General features: G+C 39.7%; 1 protein-coding gene across 1 annotated transcript; it reads left to right on the forward strand.

The window, feature by feature from the left end:
• Positions 1 to 11,910: 11,910 nt before the first annotated feature.
• Positions 11,911 to 14,923, forward strand: TTC30B (tetratricopeptide repeat domain 30B). The gene has a single exon (XM_044666479.1). It carries the CDS (start codon positions 11,911 to 11,913, stop codon positions 13,906 to 13,908), a length of 1,998 nt encoding a protein of 665 aa, XP_044522414.1. The 3' UTR covers positions 13,909 to 14,923.
• Positions 14,924 to 18,994: the final 4,071 nt, after the last annotated feature.

The raw sequence follows: 18,994 nt of genomic DNA on the forward strand, positions 1-18,994 counted from the left end.
CATATCTGTACCACAGTATCTAAGACAGAAAAAAGTGTCACTGACCCAAAGCAATGGCTAGAACACAGTTGGATTGGTCAGTGCTCACAAAAGAAGCTAAGGGAAAACAGAATGAGTGCAGAATTACTGTGTTGTTTTATGTAACATGCCACTATTTGTTATAAGCTAAACACTGCCTGCTTTTCTGTTCTGTGCTTGCTTTCTCTGTTCTCCCTTTCATGCCAGAATGTCCCAAGGACACTGCTTTATATTCTATGGAAATATTTTTTTTTTCACAATGAAGTTTCTTTGTGATTGTTCAGGGCCTTTAGAAATGCCTATCTTGGCTACTCCTAAAAATGAACTTTATTATCCTTACAAGCCTCAGCTTATGCCAGTTTCCCCCCAAAGAAGTCCACAGAAAGAATGCAGTAAATTTGTTTGGCTGGTGGAAGTTTATATAAAAGTAATAACACTGCATGGGGACTGTGAGCCCTGCATTCAGAACTGCCCTGTTCAATATTCACAGTGGAATGTGTCTCCTCCCAGGAGAAGAGGATTAACGGACTTTAATTAAAGTATGAATGGAAAGGAAATCTATAGCTCTGAAGTTCACAATCTGGATTTAGCATAAGTGGGTCATGTTCTTTTTGGAATTGTTTTCTCAGGAGAGGTAGGCATTTCACAGGAAACAGAATAGGCCTGTTGTCCCATCAGACAAGGGCATTGACTACCTCGAATTTTCTCACCATTGGGTTTGTTTTGTCTTGATATAAAATTTTAATTCACAACTAGTTGCACCCATCAGAAATCATCCAAAAAACTGAAGGCAAAAAAACTCTAATTTAGCAATTTTCATGGGATGATGAAAAGTAAAGAATAGAAGGCTAAGAAACAAGTCTGGGCAGTGAGCAAACATTCAACAGGAAAGAATGAGCCCTGTTCAATTTGACTAAGCCGATTGTGTAAGCTACCAAAATACCTTGTCTTGGAAACATCCAGCTATTTTGCATGAGCTTTAAAACTGAACTTCTAAATTGGTTATATAACACTGTTAAGAAAGTTAGATGTTTTGTCCACAAAGAAAGAAAGGCATCATGATGGTTCGAGAATCATGAGAGGCAATGGAGCTTAATGGAAAGAATACTATTAACCTATCCTGGCTTCAGTTTCCTAGTCTATAAAATGATTGAGTTCTCGATTTACTGTATAAATTATCTTAGATAATTTATTTAGCCTCTGAGGGTCCAATTTTCAAATTATGTGGAAAAATCAGAGCTTTTTTGTACCAGTGAAGGTTCTTTTCAGTTTGAAATCTGTGATCCTCGCCATGAATTCTAGTCCTACCTAAGCAATTTGGTCTTGAGCAATGTCTTCCCCAACTGTAAAATGTGTAAAATGAAGGGCTGGCTCAAGTCCCCTCCAGCTTTTACACTTCTAGTGATGACCATTTTCACCGTTACTAATCACCACCTCTTCCCTTCATTCCCTGAATATTACAGGGAATGAAAGATAACGTATTTGAAAGGGGAGAAGGGAGAGCAGGGAGTGGAGGAACTAGGTGATGCACCAAGAAATGAATTATGGGCTGGAGAGAGGACTGTATGAAGAGGTAAATAATAAGGAAGATATCTATGGAGACAGGAGAGGTGAAGAACTAGGCTCTACAACAAAGGAACTGGGACCAAAGAGTAGCTCACATTTACGTAGCACTTTAAGATCTGGAAAGCCCTTCCTCACAGCACCAAAAGAGTGCCAATTATCATTATCCCTATTTTATCAACAAGGAAAATGAGGCTCTGGGAAGGTAAAAGCCAGGATGGGAACCCAGGCCATGACTCCCCAATCCAAAGTTCTTTCCATTAAATCATGATACAAAAAAAAAGGGGGGGGGTAGGAGGGTATGATGGTGAAAATAAGGTAAAAAGGAAAGGCTGCATTAAGACTGAAGAAGGAAAGCTCTGAACAAGTGAAGGGTTTAGAAGGGGAGGGGCTGTGTATAAAGGAGGAGAGCTAGGAACCCTTAAAAAATAATGCTTCTGACTACCCTTTACTGCTTCCTCAGCAGGGAAGAATCGAGAAACTATAGGAGAAAATGAGTGTAGAAAGATGCCTCAATAGAGCAGGTAAGAGGAGGTCGTTCAGATTTATGGGCTTTATTATGCCCGTTTTTAGAACTGCCACGTTGTAAAGGAAAATGGCTTCTTACAGGGCTGCCTTACTTCCTCCAGGTGAGGAACAAAGGTGGGTGGGGTCAGAAACAGCAGCCCCAATCTCCGCTTTCAGAGCCACTGCAAGTGTTTATGGGTATTGTGCCACATCATGTTTACATCACAAAAGGGAATTGAAAAACCCTCCACGTGAGGCAGAGACAAACCCACATCTGTTTTCCTCAACCACTACAAATAAATAGCCCAAAAAGACTCATGCAAGTCCATCTAAAGCAAATTTATATAAGATGTGCTTTATGGCCAAAAAAAAAAAAAAAGATAGATCCATAGTTTGACTTGATAATGCAGGCAGGCAGTGCTCTCCTGAACGTTGATGCTGCATATTGCTAAGTGTAACATAATTTATAGGACAAACCCTACAGCCTCCACCAAGGTTGAGTTTTTCCTCTCATTTCCTCTCCTTTTTATTGGCTTCACTGCACGGTTGCCAATAGCAACATCCACTGGTAGCAAGGGGAGTTCAACACCATTGCAACCTGCCATACAGTGGAGCCCTAACAATGTCAACCATCAATCATGTAGCTGTTTGTAATTGCCTCCATCTATTTCTCCTGTCTCGAGGTATCTCTCCTATTGTGGGTCAAAATTCAGAAACTGCTGACTAATGCCATGAGTCTGTTCCTCCGTGGCCATAAAGCAGTGGAAATGGAGTGTGGCAGGCTCCCCAACCTCAGTGACCCAGGATTAAATGTTGAAATCTTGAAGTCTGAGATCGGAAGAAAAAAAAATCAAGATGGCTTTAAGGTTTTTGAAATATTGGGTTTGGGTGGCTCTTTTCTTCTTACCTTGAAAATATTATGAAAATCGGTGGTTGTGCTCTAGACATCTTTTAAGATGTAAGAAATTAGAGAGGCAAAGTGGGAGAGGAGGGGTTGTTTGTTTTATTGATGCCTATTGTTTATGTACTGTAGTCATTTCCACAACTGACACCACCACCTACCCACTGAACCTTCCCCAGTTAACAAGGAAAATAGTTCAGCAAAGCCAATTTCCTCGATTTCTTGACAGTATATACAACATTCCACATCCATCGCCCCCTCCCTCTCCCAGGAAAGGAAGGAGGTACATATATGTCTACAGGGAAAGATTAGTCATTAGTTACTGGAAGGTGCAATTTCTACAACCCTTTATTCTTATTTGTTTGCTCTTCTGGAGAGAGTCTCTAATTTGTGCCTTTCTAGGAAATGACTCCTCATAGGTCAGAATTTGTTTGATGAATACAAAAGGGATTGTTATCAGGATTTGAGCTCAAAGTGAGGACATCCAAATAAACTCCATCTTCCTTTCCTAAAGAATAGTTTAGCATAGTATCACTAGTGGTATGGCTGCACGCTTTAACCTGAAACTATTAACCATAGTATAACAGGGACCCCACAACATAGTGGAAGAGCCATTCAATATACTGGCAATTAGGAGAAATGGGTTCTAGTCTTGCTTTGTCTCTAGTAGCTGAGTAGCCTTTGACAGATTATTTCATCTCTATTGTCCCCAGTTTCCTCCTCTGCAGAATGGCAGAGTTAGATGAAATTATCTCTAAGGTCTCTTCTAACTTTAACAATTCATGATTATAGACCATGTCTACGCTAAGTCCAAGATGTTCTTTTTCCTTGTACCTGATGACAACAATTATGTCTGTTACTCATCTGTTGAAAATGACATTTTTGAGTAATATTGAGGGAAGCTTAAAAGAGTCATCATCACTGGGCATTTGGGTTACATTTTCCTCTCTCTGAACACATCTCTACTGACCTCAAAAGGCACTTCTATACAATTTAAAGTCAAAATGAGAAAAGTTTCCACATATTTTAATTGACAAAGTTAGTAGATAAATTTAGAATCGAGATTAAGGTAAAGGCAATTGCTCATCTGAGAAATTGAAGAATGTCTATGTATTTTTGATATGATGTATCTGCAAAGAACTATCAACTTTAAAATCTTTTAAGACATGATGTTATTTTTTGTTGATGTTATTAAAAAGCACTTGATATTAATGCCAAGGCAATATATTAAGTATATTTTCTTTTTTCACTTAAAGCATAATACTTATCATTCTCAGGAAGGTATTCGTCCTAAAGACAATGAATAAAGAGTGGATGGTTTCACTTTAAGGCACAATTAATTTAAAATCTATTGTCTTGCCTGATTCAAATGGGTTTGGAATTATCAACAGAATTAATCTGGACACAACATGGGGAGTTTAAATTTAAAGAAAGATGTCTTCATTGAAAAGTTTTTAAAAGTTCCATTTTATTAAAATATAATTTGAGAGCCTGCTCTCATCACTGTAGTGACTCTTTTCTCTGCTTTGAAATATCAGCACTGGAAAAACACACAGCATGGTCTGCCATGTGCAATAAAGAATTCCCCAAACCAGAATGGATCAGAAAATAGAAAGTATATGATAGTCCAGTCTGACTTACAAGAAGACGGGGATTCCATAAACTTCCTAAATGGGCTGTAATTGAATGAAACAACATCTCCAGCAGAAATAAGATTGGTGGAAGCAAAAGAATCTGGGGAATTTCATGAAGAACAATTTAATTTAACAGTACCTAATGGCACACGCCTAGGTTCTTGGAACACCGATCTCTTTTCATCAGCTGATTATTTTGGGCACCTTTTCCAATTTACTTTCTAATAAGCTTGCATGTTTGGCATTGCCTCTCCTAGGTATGTGAAAAATCATGTAATTTGTTTCCTTTGGTAAGTAATTTTATCTTCAGACATATGGACTCCTTCATATTTGCTTTCTTAAGTAAATGAATTGATATGCCATGAATCTGTTCTTTAGGATCATCATTTAGTTCTGTATTCATTTCCTGTATAGACCTTCCACAAACCTTGCCTTGCTGTTACAGTTTAGATTCAAATGGATTCCACCAATCTCTCTTTAAAAACCAAACCAAACCTATGTATGGCATGACTTGGAAATAACATACTAGCCGTTGGTCTCATCCCTAAGAGGGAAAAAAAAATCATCCCTTTTGCCATTTTCTCTCTTTTTTTTTTTTGGAGATATGTTGAAGAATTCCCACTGGATGACTTTTTAATTATTATTGTTTTGCACAAAAGGAATCCCAAAATGTCTTCGGTTGAATCATTTGAATTCCTTCACTTTGTGTGGCTTTCTAGGACAGATGTGTAATCATTATACAGTCTTAAGGGTGTTCTTTTTGGAAATGGACTGCTTTATGAGACCAAAAAACAAAACAAAGCCGCAAAACCTTTGGTTTTTAATAAAATGCTTAAGAACTCCAGTGTCGAGTGTTTATTGCTCTGCAGCCAGGGTAATTTAGGGGCCGAAGTGAGAAGCAGGCTTCAGGCTCTCAACTCAAACTGCAGCCCATCCTGATTTCATATTTGTGGGCAGCCCATTACCCTGCATCCTCCAGCTCACTTCTGTGCTTGACTACCTGACAAGGGGACAGCGAGAGTTAAAGTCACCGGAGCAATTTCCAGATGACAAAAACACCGCTCCTCAGCTTTGCCCAAGTTTTCTGGAGGTGGAAGAGGCTCCAGCCTAATGCTAGGTTATGGTGGCCTTATTATAAATTGCTCAAATTTGCATGGGCAATTACACAGGAGCCCCGCATCAGTGCAGCAGCCGCCAGCCGCCCTGACGGGCCACACAATTACACAATGGCTCCGGTGCTTAAACTTTAAAATTCTTGCACCGTTGTGCCTGTTCTATTAGAACAAACTGCAGCAAATGATCCAGAGACAATCCAAATGACTGGAAAGAGGAGGTGCCCAGCGGGAGAGAAGGGATGAGGTAGAGTGTGGCCCACCACTGGCCAGACCAAGGCAACCTGCTTCAGGCTCGCTCGGCCTGAGCTCAGGCAACTCAGTCGACCCTTTTGTGCTTAGGTTTCCCGAGTTTCGAGTAGAGATAGCAATATTTATCGCCTACCTAACTCACTGAGGTCTTATGAGGATTAATGAGGCAATATGGGCGAAGCAGGCCGAACTCTTTGGAGGAAAATGCTACATAAATAAAGGGTCTTGGGGTGGCTTCATTTATTTTTTGTTTGGGTTTTTCTAAATGGCGCTGTCCACACCATTATGTTCTCCCTTGCTTATAAACTGAGAGGCAATTATGCTCAGCCTAAGAAAGCAATTCTGATACAGCAGTGGGACCCAATAATAAACCTGCAAATAGTAGCAGCTTGATCAAAAGCAAGATCTATCTAGGAAAGAGGGAAGAAGGAAACATATTACTAATTAAAATATTAATAAAACTGTAATCACGAGCCAAAGGAGGCTAAGTTCATAATGAGGTTAAGTTTCTCTCCATGTGAGCTTTAACGGGGTTTCTGAGATCTGACTCTCTCATACAAATTGGCTTCCATCTTTTGGGAAAATCATTTTGGGCTCATTTTTTAAAAAGGCAGAATAATTGCTCCTACAAGTTAATATCAACTACTATTATCCAGAGAATAGTAGCTGTTCTTTCTTTGCCCGTTTTACACGCTTGTTTGTTTGTTTTTTCTGGATCTAGAATTCCCATCATTTCCAAAGAAAGTACAGAAGGTTAAAAAAAATTAGCAACTTGGAGTTCAAAAGAGAAAAAGAAACTGGCTTCCAAATACTCCAAAATCTAAAGAAAAAGGTACTTGCTAGGCCATGATTTTAAAACAGAAATTTGTCAGAAGATGCCTTTCTATATAACAAGGATGGTATTAAAATGACTATGGAATTCAGAAAGTAAGTAATGTTATATTTAGCTAAATTAGTGTTTGCATTTTATATACAGTCTGCCCGAGGAAATAATCCCTTCTAATTAGTTTCCAAGGATAATGCCAAGAAGTCACCTGGGATTTGACTCTCATTTTTTGCCAGACAGATATGTCAACATAAGAATCAACCTTCATGCTCTTAAGTAGCCATCATATGACTTCTAAACCTATTTTTTAAAGGAATTCATGTAGGCAATTCTAGTAGTTAGGACTCTTTCAATATCCATAGCCTCCTTCTTTCAAGCAACCAGCATTCATATTGGACATGAGTCAAAATTCTTTTTCTAAAAGCAAAATTCTTTAAGCGAGAATCATTTTGTCATTTCTACCAACTATTTTACTTTTGCTGCAGACAGTCGCACAGATTTACTTTTCGATAAATGCTCCAGCCTGATCAAGATTCTATTGGAAACAAAACGGCCCTTTATGACATTTTATCATATTCCACCTCATTTATTGCTTAACAGAATTTCTATCATTAATTAAAGAGCCTTCTTTCCCAAAAAAACAATCTATTCCCCAAATGCCTATCAGAGCCTGAATAAAAGTTGGTCTATCATAGCAGCATTGATGGTCATGCCAATTTCACAGTGTGATTTGTGCACTCATTTCATTTTGAAAATGACCCTGCCCTCCATCTGTCTATGCCCAATGTCCTGGTTTTTTCAAGCCAGGTCTCTGGAGCAGCATCAGAGGAAATAAGGAGGAAGGTACAGCACAGCCTCCCTCCTATCCCCTTCAAGCTGCCGCAATTAGAGAAATGCCCTGTCACAAAGACAAGGATGTGAAATGAGGGGACTAAACGGGCTGTGAGAACAGCAAAGGCTCGTTTTGCCTTTTTAACATAAACAGGAAGCCATTTGGAAGCAAAGTACTTCCAGGAGACGAAAACAACAAAACAACTCAGCCCACCTGGGAGAAAGACTAGGGAGAGCCACAACAGTCATTTTCCCCATTTCCAGGCCCTGTTGTTATGCCCTGATTTAATGGCAGTGTACCCACAGTAATTATGTTAGAAGTTAACTGCTTGATAAATAAATGGGTGGCCAGAATTGTGAAGGCACTGGAACAGTGGAAGAAACTGGGGACAATTAGCCTGGAGAAGAAAAGATTAAGGGGGATATGATAGCTGTCTTGAAATATGTGAGGGACTGTCATCTGAAAGAGAGATTGCATTTATTTTGTGTAGCTCCAGAGGGCAGTACTAGTGCTATTAGAAAGCACATTTTGGTTCAACATAAGAAAGAACAATGTAAAAACAGGCTGTTGTGTAAAGCAATGAGTTTCCTAGAGCTAGAAGGGTTAATGTAGAGGTTGAAAGACCACCTGTCTCTCAGAAATGTAGAGGGAACTGGAAGATTCATAGATTGGATTAAACTACAACTGTGTATGTAAGGTTCTTAACCTTTTTTTGTGCCAGGGACCCTTTTGGCAGTCTGGTGAAGCCTATGGACCCCTTCTCAGCATAATGTTTTTAAATGCATAAGATAAAACATACAGGATTACAAAAGAAATTATTCCGAAATATAAAAAAGGGGGCAGGGCAATTGGTGGATGGACAGCGGATAGAGCCCCAAACCTGGATTTGAAAGGACCTGGATTAAAATCTGGCCTCAGACACTTCTAGCTACATGACCCTGATCAAGTCACCTAACCTCATTTGCCTAATCCCTTGCCCTTCTGTCTTAGAATGGTTGCCAAGACAGAAAATGAAGGTTTCAAAAAAAGAAAGAAATATTAGCTTTTTAAAAATTCATTGACCCCATATCAAGAAACCCTCCTAATATCTCCTCAAAATTCTCAGATTCTATAAATGATTTTTGTTTTATTGATACTTCCACCAAATCACCCAAAGATATAATCTGAGTTGCAATGAAAAAAATGAAGTTTTCCCATTTTCACTCTCCCCCCATCAAGAAAACATTGCATAGATTTGATCTGCCCATGTAATTTTCAGAGAGTAAGAATTCTGAAGGGGTTGTGGCTTCAAGTAGATTAGGAATAAATTTGCAGCCAAATCTGACCAGAATATTGTGGTTATTCCATCTGAAAAAGACCACTGTGAGGTCCACAATTCTATTTACTATTAGTGATTAGTTTGTGTGTGTGATTTTCTTTCTTGAAAGCTGTGAAATGGAAGACTTTTTGACTTATCCTACTCACAAGCTCACATCTCTAATATCTTCCTGGGCATGAAGAGAGAAAGTGAATTCATTAAGCTGGTGACTTAATGACTTCATATATCATACTGAGATACAGCATAGTGTATATTTTTTAAAAAAATAAAGCACTGGACTAGGAGTCAGAAAACCTAAGTTTGAATCCTGGCTCTCCCACAGGCTTTGGGCTACTCATTTAACCAGTCGCTCCTCTGGCATCTTCATTTGAAAATGTGCTTCTGTGAGAATCAAATGAAATAACAATTAAGAAACAACTTTGAGAACTGCAAAATACCATATAAATGAGGTGTTATTAGAATAGCTTAATAGTCTTTTTTCTTGTTGCATTAGGTGACATGTCCATTGAAAAGTTATGCCTCCATCAAAATGTTACAGTAAATGGGTGGGTCCTAAGTCTATGAGAAAACATTAGGGAAGAAGAGCTAAATTTCAACCCACCATTAACTCCCTAACAACATTCTGCCAGCTGTAATTCAGAGGCAGACATAGTTTCTGCTGTCAAAGCCAAATAATGCTCAACTATAATTGCAAAGGTTTGGCATGAGGAATGTACATATCAATTTCCCTAAAATTCCAAGCCCTGGCCCTTGGGAATTGGACTCTAACATCCTTCTACAGCAGATTCAGGGATTAGGGATATTTATCAGTAGTAATCTCCTATTGAAATACCTTTTAAGTCTTAAAAGTTGCTTGATTTACCCTTCCATTTCACTGAGGTAACCAAATTGCATTGTCATCTTTTACCCAGTCTTGTTTTCAGTCCCCAAAAAGTTTCATTTCCCAAAAGGTAATTGTCGTCAATGAGTCCACTGTTTTACTGCTGTTATTTCACTGTCTTCAAATAACATTCCTAAGGTTCATGGCACTATAATGGGCATTATGCAAAGGATGTTATATAGGGTCCCTAATGAAGAATTTACATTCTGAATCAGCTATTTCAACATATTTGATAAAAGAATAAGATAATCAAGAATTAGTTTCCACGTCATACTGACAATTTAGCTTTATTGATATAAGCCTGAACAAAATTCATTTTGATCAGGAACAAGAGTTGTTTTGTTTAATTGAAACAATGATCCATAGCACTGTTTATTTCTTCAGATTACTAATGATCAAAAGGTCCTTACTAAGACACTAGTATCCATGAAAATAGGTGAAATTCTTAAATTTATAGGTTGAAAAGTGACCTAAGAAGCCATCTAGTTGAACTCCTTCACTTTTCTACTGAAGAAATTGAGGCACAGAGAGATGAAGTGATTTGCTCAAGGTCCCAGAGGTAGTAAAAGGGAAAATCCAGAATTCAAACTCTGGGCCTCTGACACCAAATCAACCACTATTTCTACTATACTATTCTGTCCAACAAAGGAAAAGGAGTAGATTTTAATTCTACTCTTTTACTTCCACATTTCTTTCTGAAGGGCAGAAACAAAACCCCCTTGACTTGGTATTTAATAGTAGAGAACACAGGCAGTTTGGTTCCTAGAAGTCTGAAAACCAGCATTCCTTCTATGCAGAGGATGTACCAGATAAAAGCAAAGCACTGCCAAGAACCTCATCATTTCTACATTTTATAGTCTCAATAAAACCTGAAACAATATTACACCTTGGAGGCAGAAACCAGGTCCCTTTTTTTTTTTCTTTATGTCCTTCTAATGGACCAGGTTTAAGGCCTCACAGCCAAAAAAGCATGGGACGGTGGAAAGCATTGGTTTCTGAATTTAAAAACTAGCCCAATTTGGGGCAAGTCACATAGTTTCTATGTCTCATTTGTAAAATGAGGGAGTCAGTGTGAATTATTTCTACAGGCTCTTCTGACACACAATCCTTTGATTTCTAGACTCAGCATCTTAACGCTCCCTGCAAACACTGGTGATTGAAAATCAAGAGGGGCCATCAAATGCTGCCCACACCCAATGCCCAAATTTGGTAGACGGAATTGAGAGTAACCTTCACCATCCTCACCCCCACCACCACGACGTCTTCGAAAAAGGCTTCCTCTTCCCAAAATGACCACTTTTAGAGACTGTCTACACTAGCCCATCCTCAGAGGCAGCCCAGAGATGTAGCTAAACTTGATGGGGGGCTGCGTTATAGAGGCAGGCGCCCTGGATTTGAATCCCAGCTCTGCCACTTACTTGCTATGTGACTTTAGGAAAGCCACAGAACATCTCAGTGCCTCATTTTCCCCAGCCGTAAAATCAGGGAGTTTATCTGTTCTTTAGTTCAAAATTTGTAGCCTCGATTTTAATTATTTTTTTCCAGCAGACAGATAATATCAATCCTGCATTTCCTTAACATCTTTTTTAAAAAATTGCCTCCCTGAGCAAGCTGCGTACACAAAATTTGAAGACGATGCCCAGGGTTCCTGTGGAACAGAGGATAGCAGAAAATAAACACAACATCCCGCTTCCTTAATATGGACGGAAAGACTTCAAAGACTACATCTCCCGAGAGTGCTCCACAGAAACTACATCTCCCAGCATGCAGCACGACTGACGTAGAACTCATCTTCCCAGCAGTCCGTGCGTCTGGTTAAAGTGATGCCTGCTGGGAAGCCAGACCAGGTCCTAGTCTCCGCACATCCTCTTAACTGTTCAGAATCTCGTGAAGTGAGCAAAATAGCCAAAGAAAGATCCTCCGAGATTCCGATTCCAAACCGTTTCTGCTTATATCAAAGAAATTTTTTACTTCCGAGTCCGGAAGGAAGATCGCTCTATTTTGGTTTCCGGTTTCCGGTTGTAGTGGTTGCCGTGGAGACGGCAACGCGGAGCAATCCTGGGGGCGATGGCGGGCCTCACCGGGGCCCAGATCCCGGACGGAGAGTTCACGGCGGCGGTGTACCGCCTTATCCGAGACGCCCGCTACGCCGAGGCGGTACAGCTTCTGGGCGGAGAGCTGCAGCGGAGCCCGAGGTGCCGGGCCGGCCTCTCCCTGCTCGGCTACTGCTACTACCGCCTGCAGGAGTTCGCGCTGGCGGCCGAGTGCTATGAGCAACTGGGCCAGCTGCACCCGGAGCTGGAGCAGTACCGCCTCTACCAGGCGCAAGCCCTCTACAAGGCCTGCCTCTATCCCGAGGCCACGCGAGTGGCCTTCCTGCTCCTCGACAATCCCGCCTACCACGGCCGAGTTCTCCGCCTCCAGGCCGCCATCAAGTACAGTGAAGGTGACCTGCCCGGGGCCCAGAGCTTGGTGGAGCAGCTGCTAAGTGGGGAAGGAGGCGATGAGGCAGGAGGGGAAAGCGAGCCCGACGGTCAGGTTAACCTGGGCTGCCTGTTGTACAAGGAGGGCCAGTACGATGCTGCCTGCGCCAAGTTCGGTGCTGCCCTGCAGGCATCGGGCTATCGCCCAGACCTTTCCTACAATCTTGCCCTGGCCTATTACAGCAGCCGACATTATGCCCCGGCCCTGAAGCACATTGCTGACATCATAGAACGAGGTATTCGCCAGCATCCAGAGTTGGGTGTAGGAATGACCACTGAGGGCATCGATGTGAGGAGTGTTGGCAACACCCTGGTGCTCCACCAAACCGCCCTAGTGGAGGCCTTCAACCTCAAGGCTGCCATAGAGTACCAGCTGAGGAACCATGAGGCTGCTCAGGAAGCCCTCACTGACATGCCTCCCCGAGCTGAGGAGGAGTTGGACCCTGTCACTCTGCACAATCAGGCCCTGATGAACATGGATGCCAAACCCACTGAAGGATTTGAAAAACTGCAGTTTTTGCTTCAGCAGAACCCTTTCCCCCCAGAGACTTTTGGTAACCTGTTGCTGCTCTATTGCAAGTACGAATATTTTGACTTGGCTGCAGATGTTCTGGCAGAAAATGCTCACCTGACATACAAGTTCCTCTCACCCTATCTCTATGACTTCTTGGATGCCATGATTACCTGCCAAACAGCCCCTGAAGAAGCTTTTCTTAAGCTAGATGAACTAGCAGGGATGCTGACTGAGCAACTGAGGAAACTTACCAAGCAAGTACAAGAAGCAAGGCACAATAGAGATGATGAGGCTGTTAAGAAGGCAGTGAATGAGTATGATGAAACTTTAGAAAAATACATACCAGTGTTAATGGCTCAGGCTAAAATCTACTGGAACCTTGAGAATTATCCAATGGTGGAAAAAATCTTTCGCAAATCTGTGGAGTTTTGTAATGACCATGATGTGTGGAAACTGAATGTTGCTCACGTTCTGTTCATGCAGGAAAATAAATATAAAGAAGCAATTGGTTTTTATGAGCCCATAGTAAAAAAGCACTATGATAATATATTGAATGTGAGTGCCATTGTATTGGCTAATTTATGTGTCTCATATATTATGACAAGTCAGAATGAAGAAGCAGAGGAGTTGATGAGGAAAATTGAAAAGGAGGAAGAGCAGTTGTCTTATGATGATCCAGATAAGAAAATCTACCACCTCTGCATAGTAAACTTGGTGATAGGAACTCTGTATTGTGCCAAAGGAAATTATGACTTTGGTATTTCCAGAGTTATCAAAAGCTTGGAACCCTATAATAAAAAACTTGGGACTGATACCTGGTATTATGCCAAAAGATGCTTCCTTTCTCTCCTGGAAAACATGTCCAAACACATGATCATGCTGCGTGATAGTGTTATTCAAGAGTGTGTACAGTTTCTAGAACATTGTGAACTTTATGGTAGAAACATACCAGCAGTCATCGAACAACCTCTAGAAGAAGAAAGAATGCACATTGGGAAGAATACAGTTACGTATGAATCCCGACAACTGAGAGCATTGATCTATGAGATTATAGGATGGAATATGTAATTACTACTTTGGAATATTACTTCTTCCTTCATGCCTGGCACTCAAATGAGTATAGCCTTTTTATCTTGTATCTGACGTTTATATTTTGTATACTTTTTAAAATGTAATAAAAATAATTGAGGGAAAATATTTTTGAAAAGTCATACAAAGTAAAAACAAAAAAAGCAAAATCAAGCAGCCTAAGAGCTTATAGAAAAAGATTATGAATTGATATAGCAAGTTACTTTTAATGTCAGTCATAATACCCATCCTTTTGTTAACAGTGGGGTTTTATTCTTTTGACATTCCATTTCTGCAAAAGGCCAAGCAAGTCTAGAGCAGGATAGGCAAGGTACACTTAGAGTTGCCTAGACTATAATACCCAGAGGGAGGGTACAATGAAGCACACATTTAAATATTTTTTATAAATATGTTTTATGCCATAATATTCCATGTTAGATGGCATATAGGTACTAATGTTGAGATAAATCAAGTTATATGTGTTAAGGGCACAAAGTTCCAAGTGGGCAATAACAATATGTGGTACAATTTTATAGGCTTTGTATATGTGGTCTTTTCTGTATTGATTATAGTATGCCAGAATTAGGTACTAGTCAAGTTCTTATGAACCATTTACATAACATAGTTGTTTTAATTCTATTATTTTATAACATATATCTACTGCATAAATCTTAGAAGGCATTGACAAGGTATCACAAAACAAAAGTAGCAATTTGCAAAGCCTTTATCTTGAAGGTTTAGTCTTTAAACATAATACAAACTGTTTTATCGCAAAATTTGTGGGCTTAGGGTAATGGTAAGAAAGGAAAATTTTAAATGCCAGTTGTGGGGGAAGGTAATACAATTCCTCAATTTATTTCTTCCTGTTAACAAGAATTGCAAAATGTAGTAAGATAAAGTTTTGTTGCCAGTAATTTTCATAAAAGATGTATGTAGTTGTATTTTGTTTGTGTGTATGTATTGTGTATGTGTGTTTTAACAATGGTAAATGAAAAGCTTAGAATTCAACAGCTCATAATCCCTATCCTATCTTAAAACTTAAGCCTAGTTGAAGCTGAGATTTGTTCATTCCTATGGAAATGCCTTTAGAAAAATATAATATCAAAAAAGACTGGTTTTAGCAAAGTGAGTCTTCACTAAAGCAAGTCACAATTCCTCCATGCGTTAGTAAACAGCCTTCACCAATGCTTAGGCCAAAATAATTCATATCTGGTGGCCTTTCCAAATTCAAGCATGCTGGTTAATGAAAGGCAAATAAACAGTCCATCCCAGCCCACATTCAAACTCTTTCCAACTTGAAACCTGAAAAAGTTGTACTAGAATAGATCTCTGCTGGAATAGCCATTGCAAACCCCCATGCCGTGATGAGACAATGATATTGAAGAATATGCCTTATGCCTGCCCTGTCTCCTCCCCCAAACTTCTCCTTCACTTACAAAACTGATGAGAGGGTTGTTCTGTCGTTTTGCAGCCATGTCCAATTCTTGGTGACCCCGTTGGGAGTTTTATTGGCAAAGATACTAGAAAGATTTGCCATTTCCTTCTGCTCATTTTACAGATAAGGAATGGAAGGGTACTGCCATAAATTGGGGGTAAGGGTGTGAAAGAGGATATTGCCAACCACTGAAAAGAGTTCTAACAGTATATAACTTAGTTGATCTCCAAGGCAGTTTTTACCTTGCTATTTTAAAACACACCCAATCCAGTTTGCTGAAATTCTGTGTGTGGAGGCAATTACAGTGGGCTGTTAGACTCCTTTTCCCATTTCTGGTCAAAGACTTTGTCAACCACCAGCTTTTCCTGGAATTTTATTGTCAGCGTCAAACCTTTCCCAAAGTAATCCTAATTGTCATGGATGTGCTGTCTGTGTCTTATCCTCTGGTGCCTACCTCACCTCATCTATTATAAAAAAAATCCACCAGTTAAGTTTGGCCCTTGTACTCCTGGAATACATATCAAATCTGTGAAATAGGTTCATTAAAATAACCTTATTGAGAAAATCAAGTAGATCATTTCAAACTAAGGGCTATTTTAGCCTACATTTTCACAGCTAATAAAGAATGCAAAAATTGTGGTGGTTTTGGACAAAAGAAATTAAGTTTGAACCCTGGATTCATTCATAAACAATTGGATGTTTACTTTTTATGTAACATCTTTGGCATACAGAATTAATAAAGAAGTGTAGGTGATATAGATGTAGAAGACAAGGTCCTTGCTCTCAAGTTTATTTCTGACCAAAAGGAAACATCCAAGAAACTTTCAGAATAACTACAGTCTATCAAAGAATGAAAAATAACATGCTGAGTGGGAAAAGAATAAAGGAGGGATCAGAGTAGAATCACTTTGCTACAAATGAAAATTTTAGCTGGGACTATAGAGAACAATAACATTTGCAATGGCACTTTATATTTTTTCAAACAAACTTCACAAATAAAACACTTTTCATTTGATCCTTATAAAGGCAGCTATACATAATCTGGTAGGAATCAGAAGAGCCTGGATTCAAGCCATGCCTCTGACAGTGAATAAATCCCTTAACCCAGGGGTCAGCAACCTTTTTGGCCGGGAGAGCCATAAACACCACATTTTTTAAAATGTAATTTTGTAAGAGCCGTACAGTGCTCACAATGCATGCTCCTGTAACAGCACCTGAAAAAAATGACTTTATGGCTCCTGCAGAAAGAGCCATATCTAGCCCTCAAAAGAGCCAGATATGGCTCAAGAGCCATACGTTGCCAACCCCTGCCTTAACCTCTCAGTGCCCCTAGGCCATACTCTAAAAGTTAAGAAAGTCCACAGTCTATACTTAAAGAAATTTTCTTGGTAAATTCTCTACATATAAAATCATAGCTCCAGACCACTCCCATTCCACACTCCCAAACACACACAAAAATGGTCCTATGAGATAGGTAGTGCAAGTACTTTCTGCATTTGCTGGATGAGGAAGCTGGGAAACTGAGTCACAAAGAAGCAAACTAACTTGCCCAAGATCACACAATAAGTAGCATAACTGGGACTCCAACCCAAGGCTTCAAATTTCAAGCTCTGGGTTCTCTCTACTACATAATGATTCCTTTAATAAATTACACATTTTGCAACAACAGCCATAAGGCTGACCTAGGAAGGTTTCAGGCACCATGAACCATGAAGTGAATCTGAGCCTTCCTCTCATGAGGACCAGTTTCAGTACTAGGGTCTATAAAGAGAAGGGTTTTGCTCTTTCTGAAACTCTCTAGCTTTTAATGCCCCTAATTTGGAGCCCTGAGGAAAATAACTTAAAACTTACATATGGTTCTAGGTTAGGGTCTTTACAGAAAGCAATAGAAAGGTACTCAATGTGCAATGTTGACCCCATTTAGGAGAGGTATTTATATCATCCATATAAATGAATGGCTTAAGATGCAAAGTACCTGAAAGTGTGCATTAACAAAGATATCAAACTTGAAAGAATAACTCACAACTCCCAGTATACTCTAGCAAAAAGTTGTCACTTAAGACTGCTGAACAACCAATTTGCATTCACCTCGGCTTTGCACCATCCAAATAATGCCCTCCAAGTCCTTGTGTTCTAGTAAACTTAGGGTTCATCCTCCCATCATTGGCCATCTTCTCCAAAAAGGATGTAATATGAGAGAAATCTTCCTCCCGTCATTTAGCAAAGGTAAATGAAAAGCTTAGAATTCAACAGCTCATAATTCCTATCCTATCTTAAAACTTAAAGACTAGTTGAAGTTAGGATTTGTTCATTCCAATGGAAATGCCTTCCAATATTATACCTTAAAGAAGTATAATGTCGAAAAGACTGGTTTTAGCAAAGTGAGTCTTCACTAAAGCAAGTCACAATTCCTCCATGTGTTGGTAAACAGCCTTCACCAATGCTTAGGCCAAAATAAGTCATATCTGGTGGCCTTTCCAAATTCAAGCATGCTAGTTCTTTAGGAATTCCCATGGTAAACAATTGAGTCATTTTTCAGTCATGTCTGACTCTCCATGACTCCTTTTGGGATTTTCTTGGAAAAGATATTAAAATTGTTTGTGTTTCCTTCTCCAGCTCATTTTACAAATGAGAAAACTGAGGCAAACAACGTTAAATTACTTTCTCAGAGTCTCACAGCTAATAAATGTCTGAGGCCAGATTTGAACATAGGAAAAGGGCTTCTTTCCAATTCACTGTGACCTCTAGAGGTCATTCTTAACCATTCCCAAAATATTCATCTGACTGCTTTGGGGTCACCTACACTTTTGCTAAAAAAAAAAAAAAGAAAAAGAAAACAAAACCATGAAACAAGAGAAAGACAGATTTGAAGCTTGTCAGTCTCAGGCTTGTCTTGTTTAGCACTTAAGCTTTTGATGCCAAGTGTAAGCAGCCTTGTGTCTGATGGAGGCAGAGGAGCTACTCCTCCCCTCTACACCTCCCACCCCCCACTCCCAATCCCTGACTCCAACAAGAGAAATCCAAGAGAGAGTCTCACGGATTCCTGACATCCTGAGAAGATGGGAGGAAAGCCAAGGACAGAGATCTTCTTTAAGGTTGCCTTAGCTCTTCCTGGCCCACTACTCAATCCTCTTTCATATAACACCTCAGATGATTCAGGAGGGTAGGGAAGGGAGCCCGGTAGGCTTGTTCTCACAAGGCCAAACTATGTGCACTGATGAGATCACTTCCACCACATTAAAAACATACTTTCCCCTGTAATTTACTCTTTAAAAAGTCAAATCTCTAAGACGAGAACATTTTCCCCCTTGTGACTGAATGCCTTTCTTATAGTAAGTCTCAACAAATTTCTGCTGAATGAATGAATTTGTCTTTGTTGTAGGTTTGGACTGAATGGCTTCATCTCATCCAAAGTATTGTCTAGTTTTATTTTTTAATTTTAAAATAAATACTCTGTAAATTCTCTTAGGTTATAATTCTGGTTTTCTAGAATCGAATGGATCTTTTATGAATAATGTCAAACAGAATGATGAAAGACTTTCTGATATTTAGAATAGAAGCCAAATAAACAAGAAATACCCTTCCTTTTTTTCAGCATTCACTTCTATACAATCATAAAGCTGATGTCCTCCTCTTAAGTGCCTGTAGGAG

The sequence above is a fragment of the Gracilinanus agilis genome, chromosome 3, assembly GCF_016433145.1.
Source record: "Gracilinanus agilis isolate LMUSP501 chromosome 3, AgileGrace, whole genome shotgun sequence".
NCBI classification, from domain to species: domain Eukaryota; kingdom Metazoa; phylum Chordata; class Mammalia; order Didelphimorphia; family Didelphidae; genus Gracilinanus; species Gracilinanus agilis.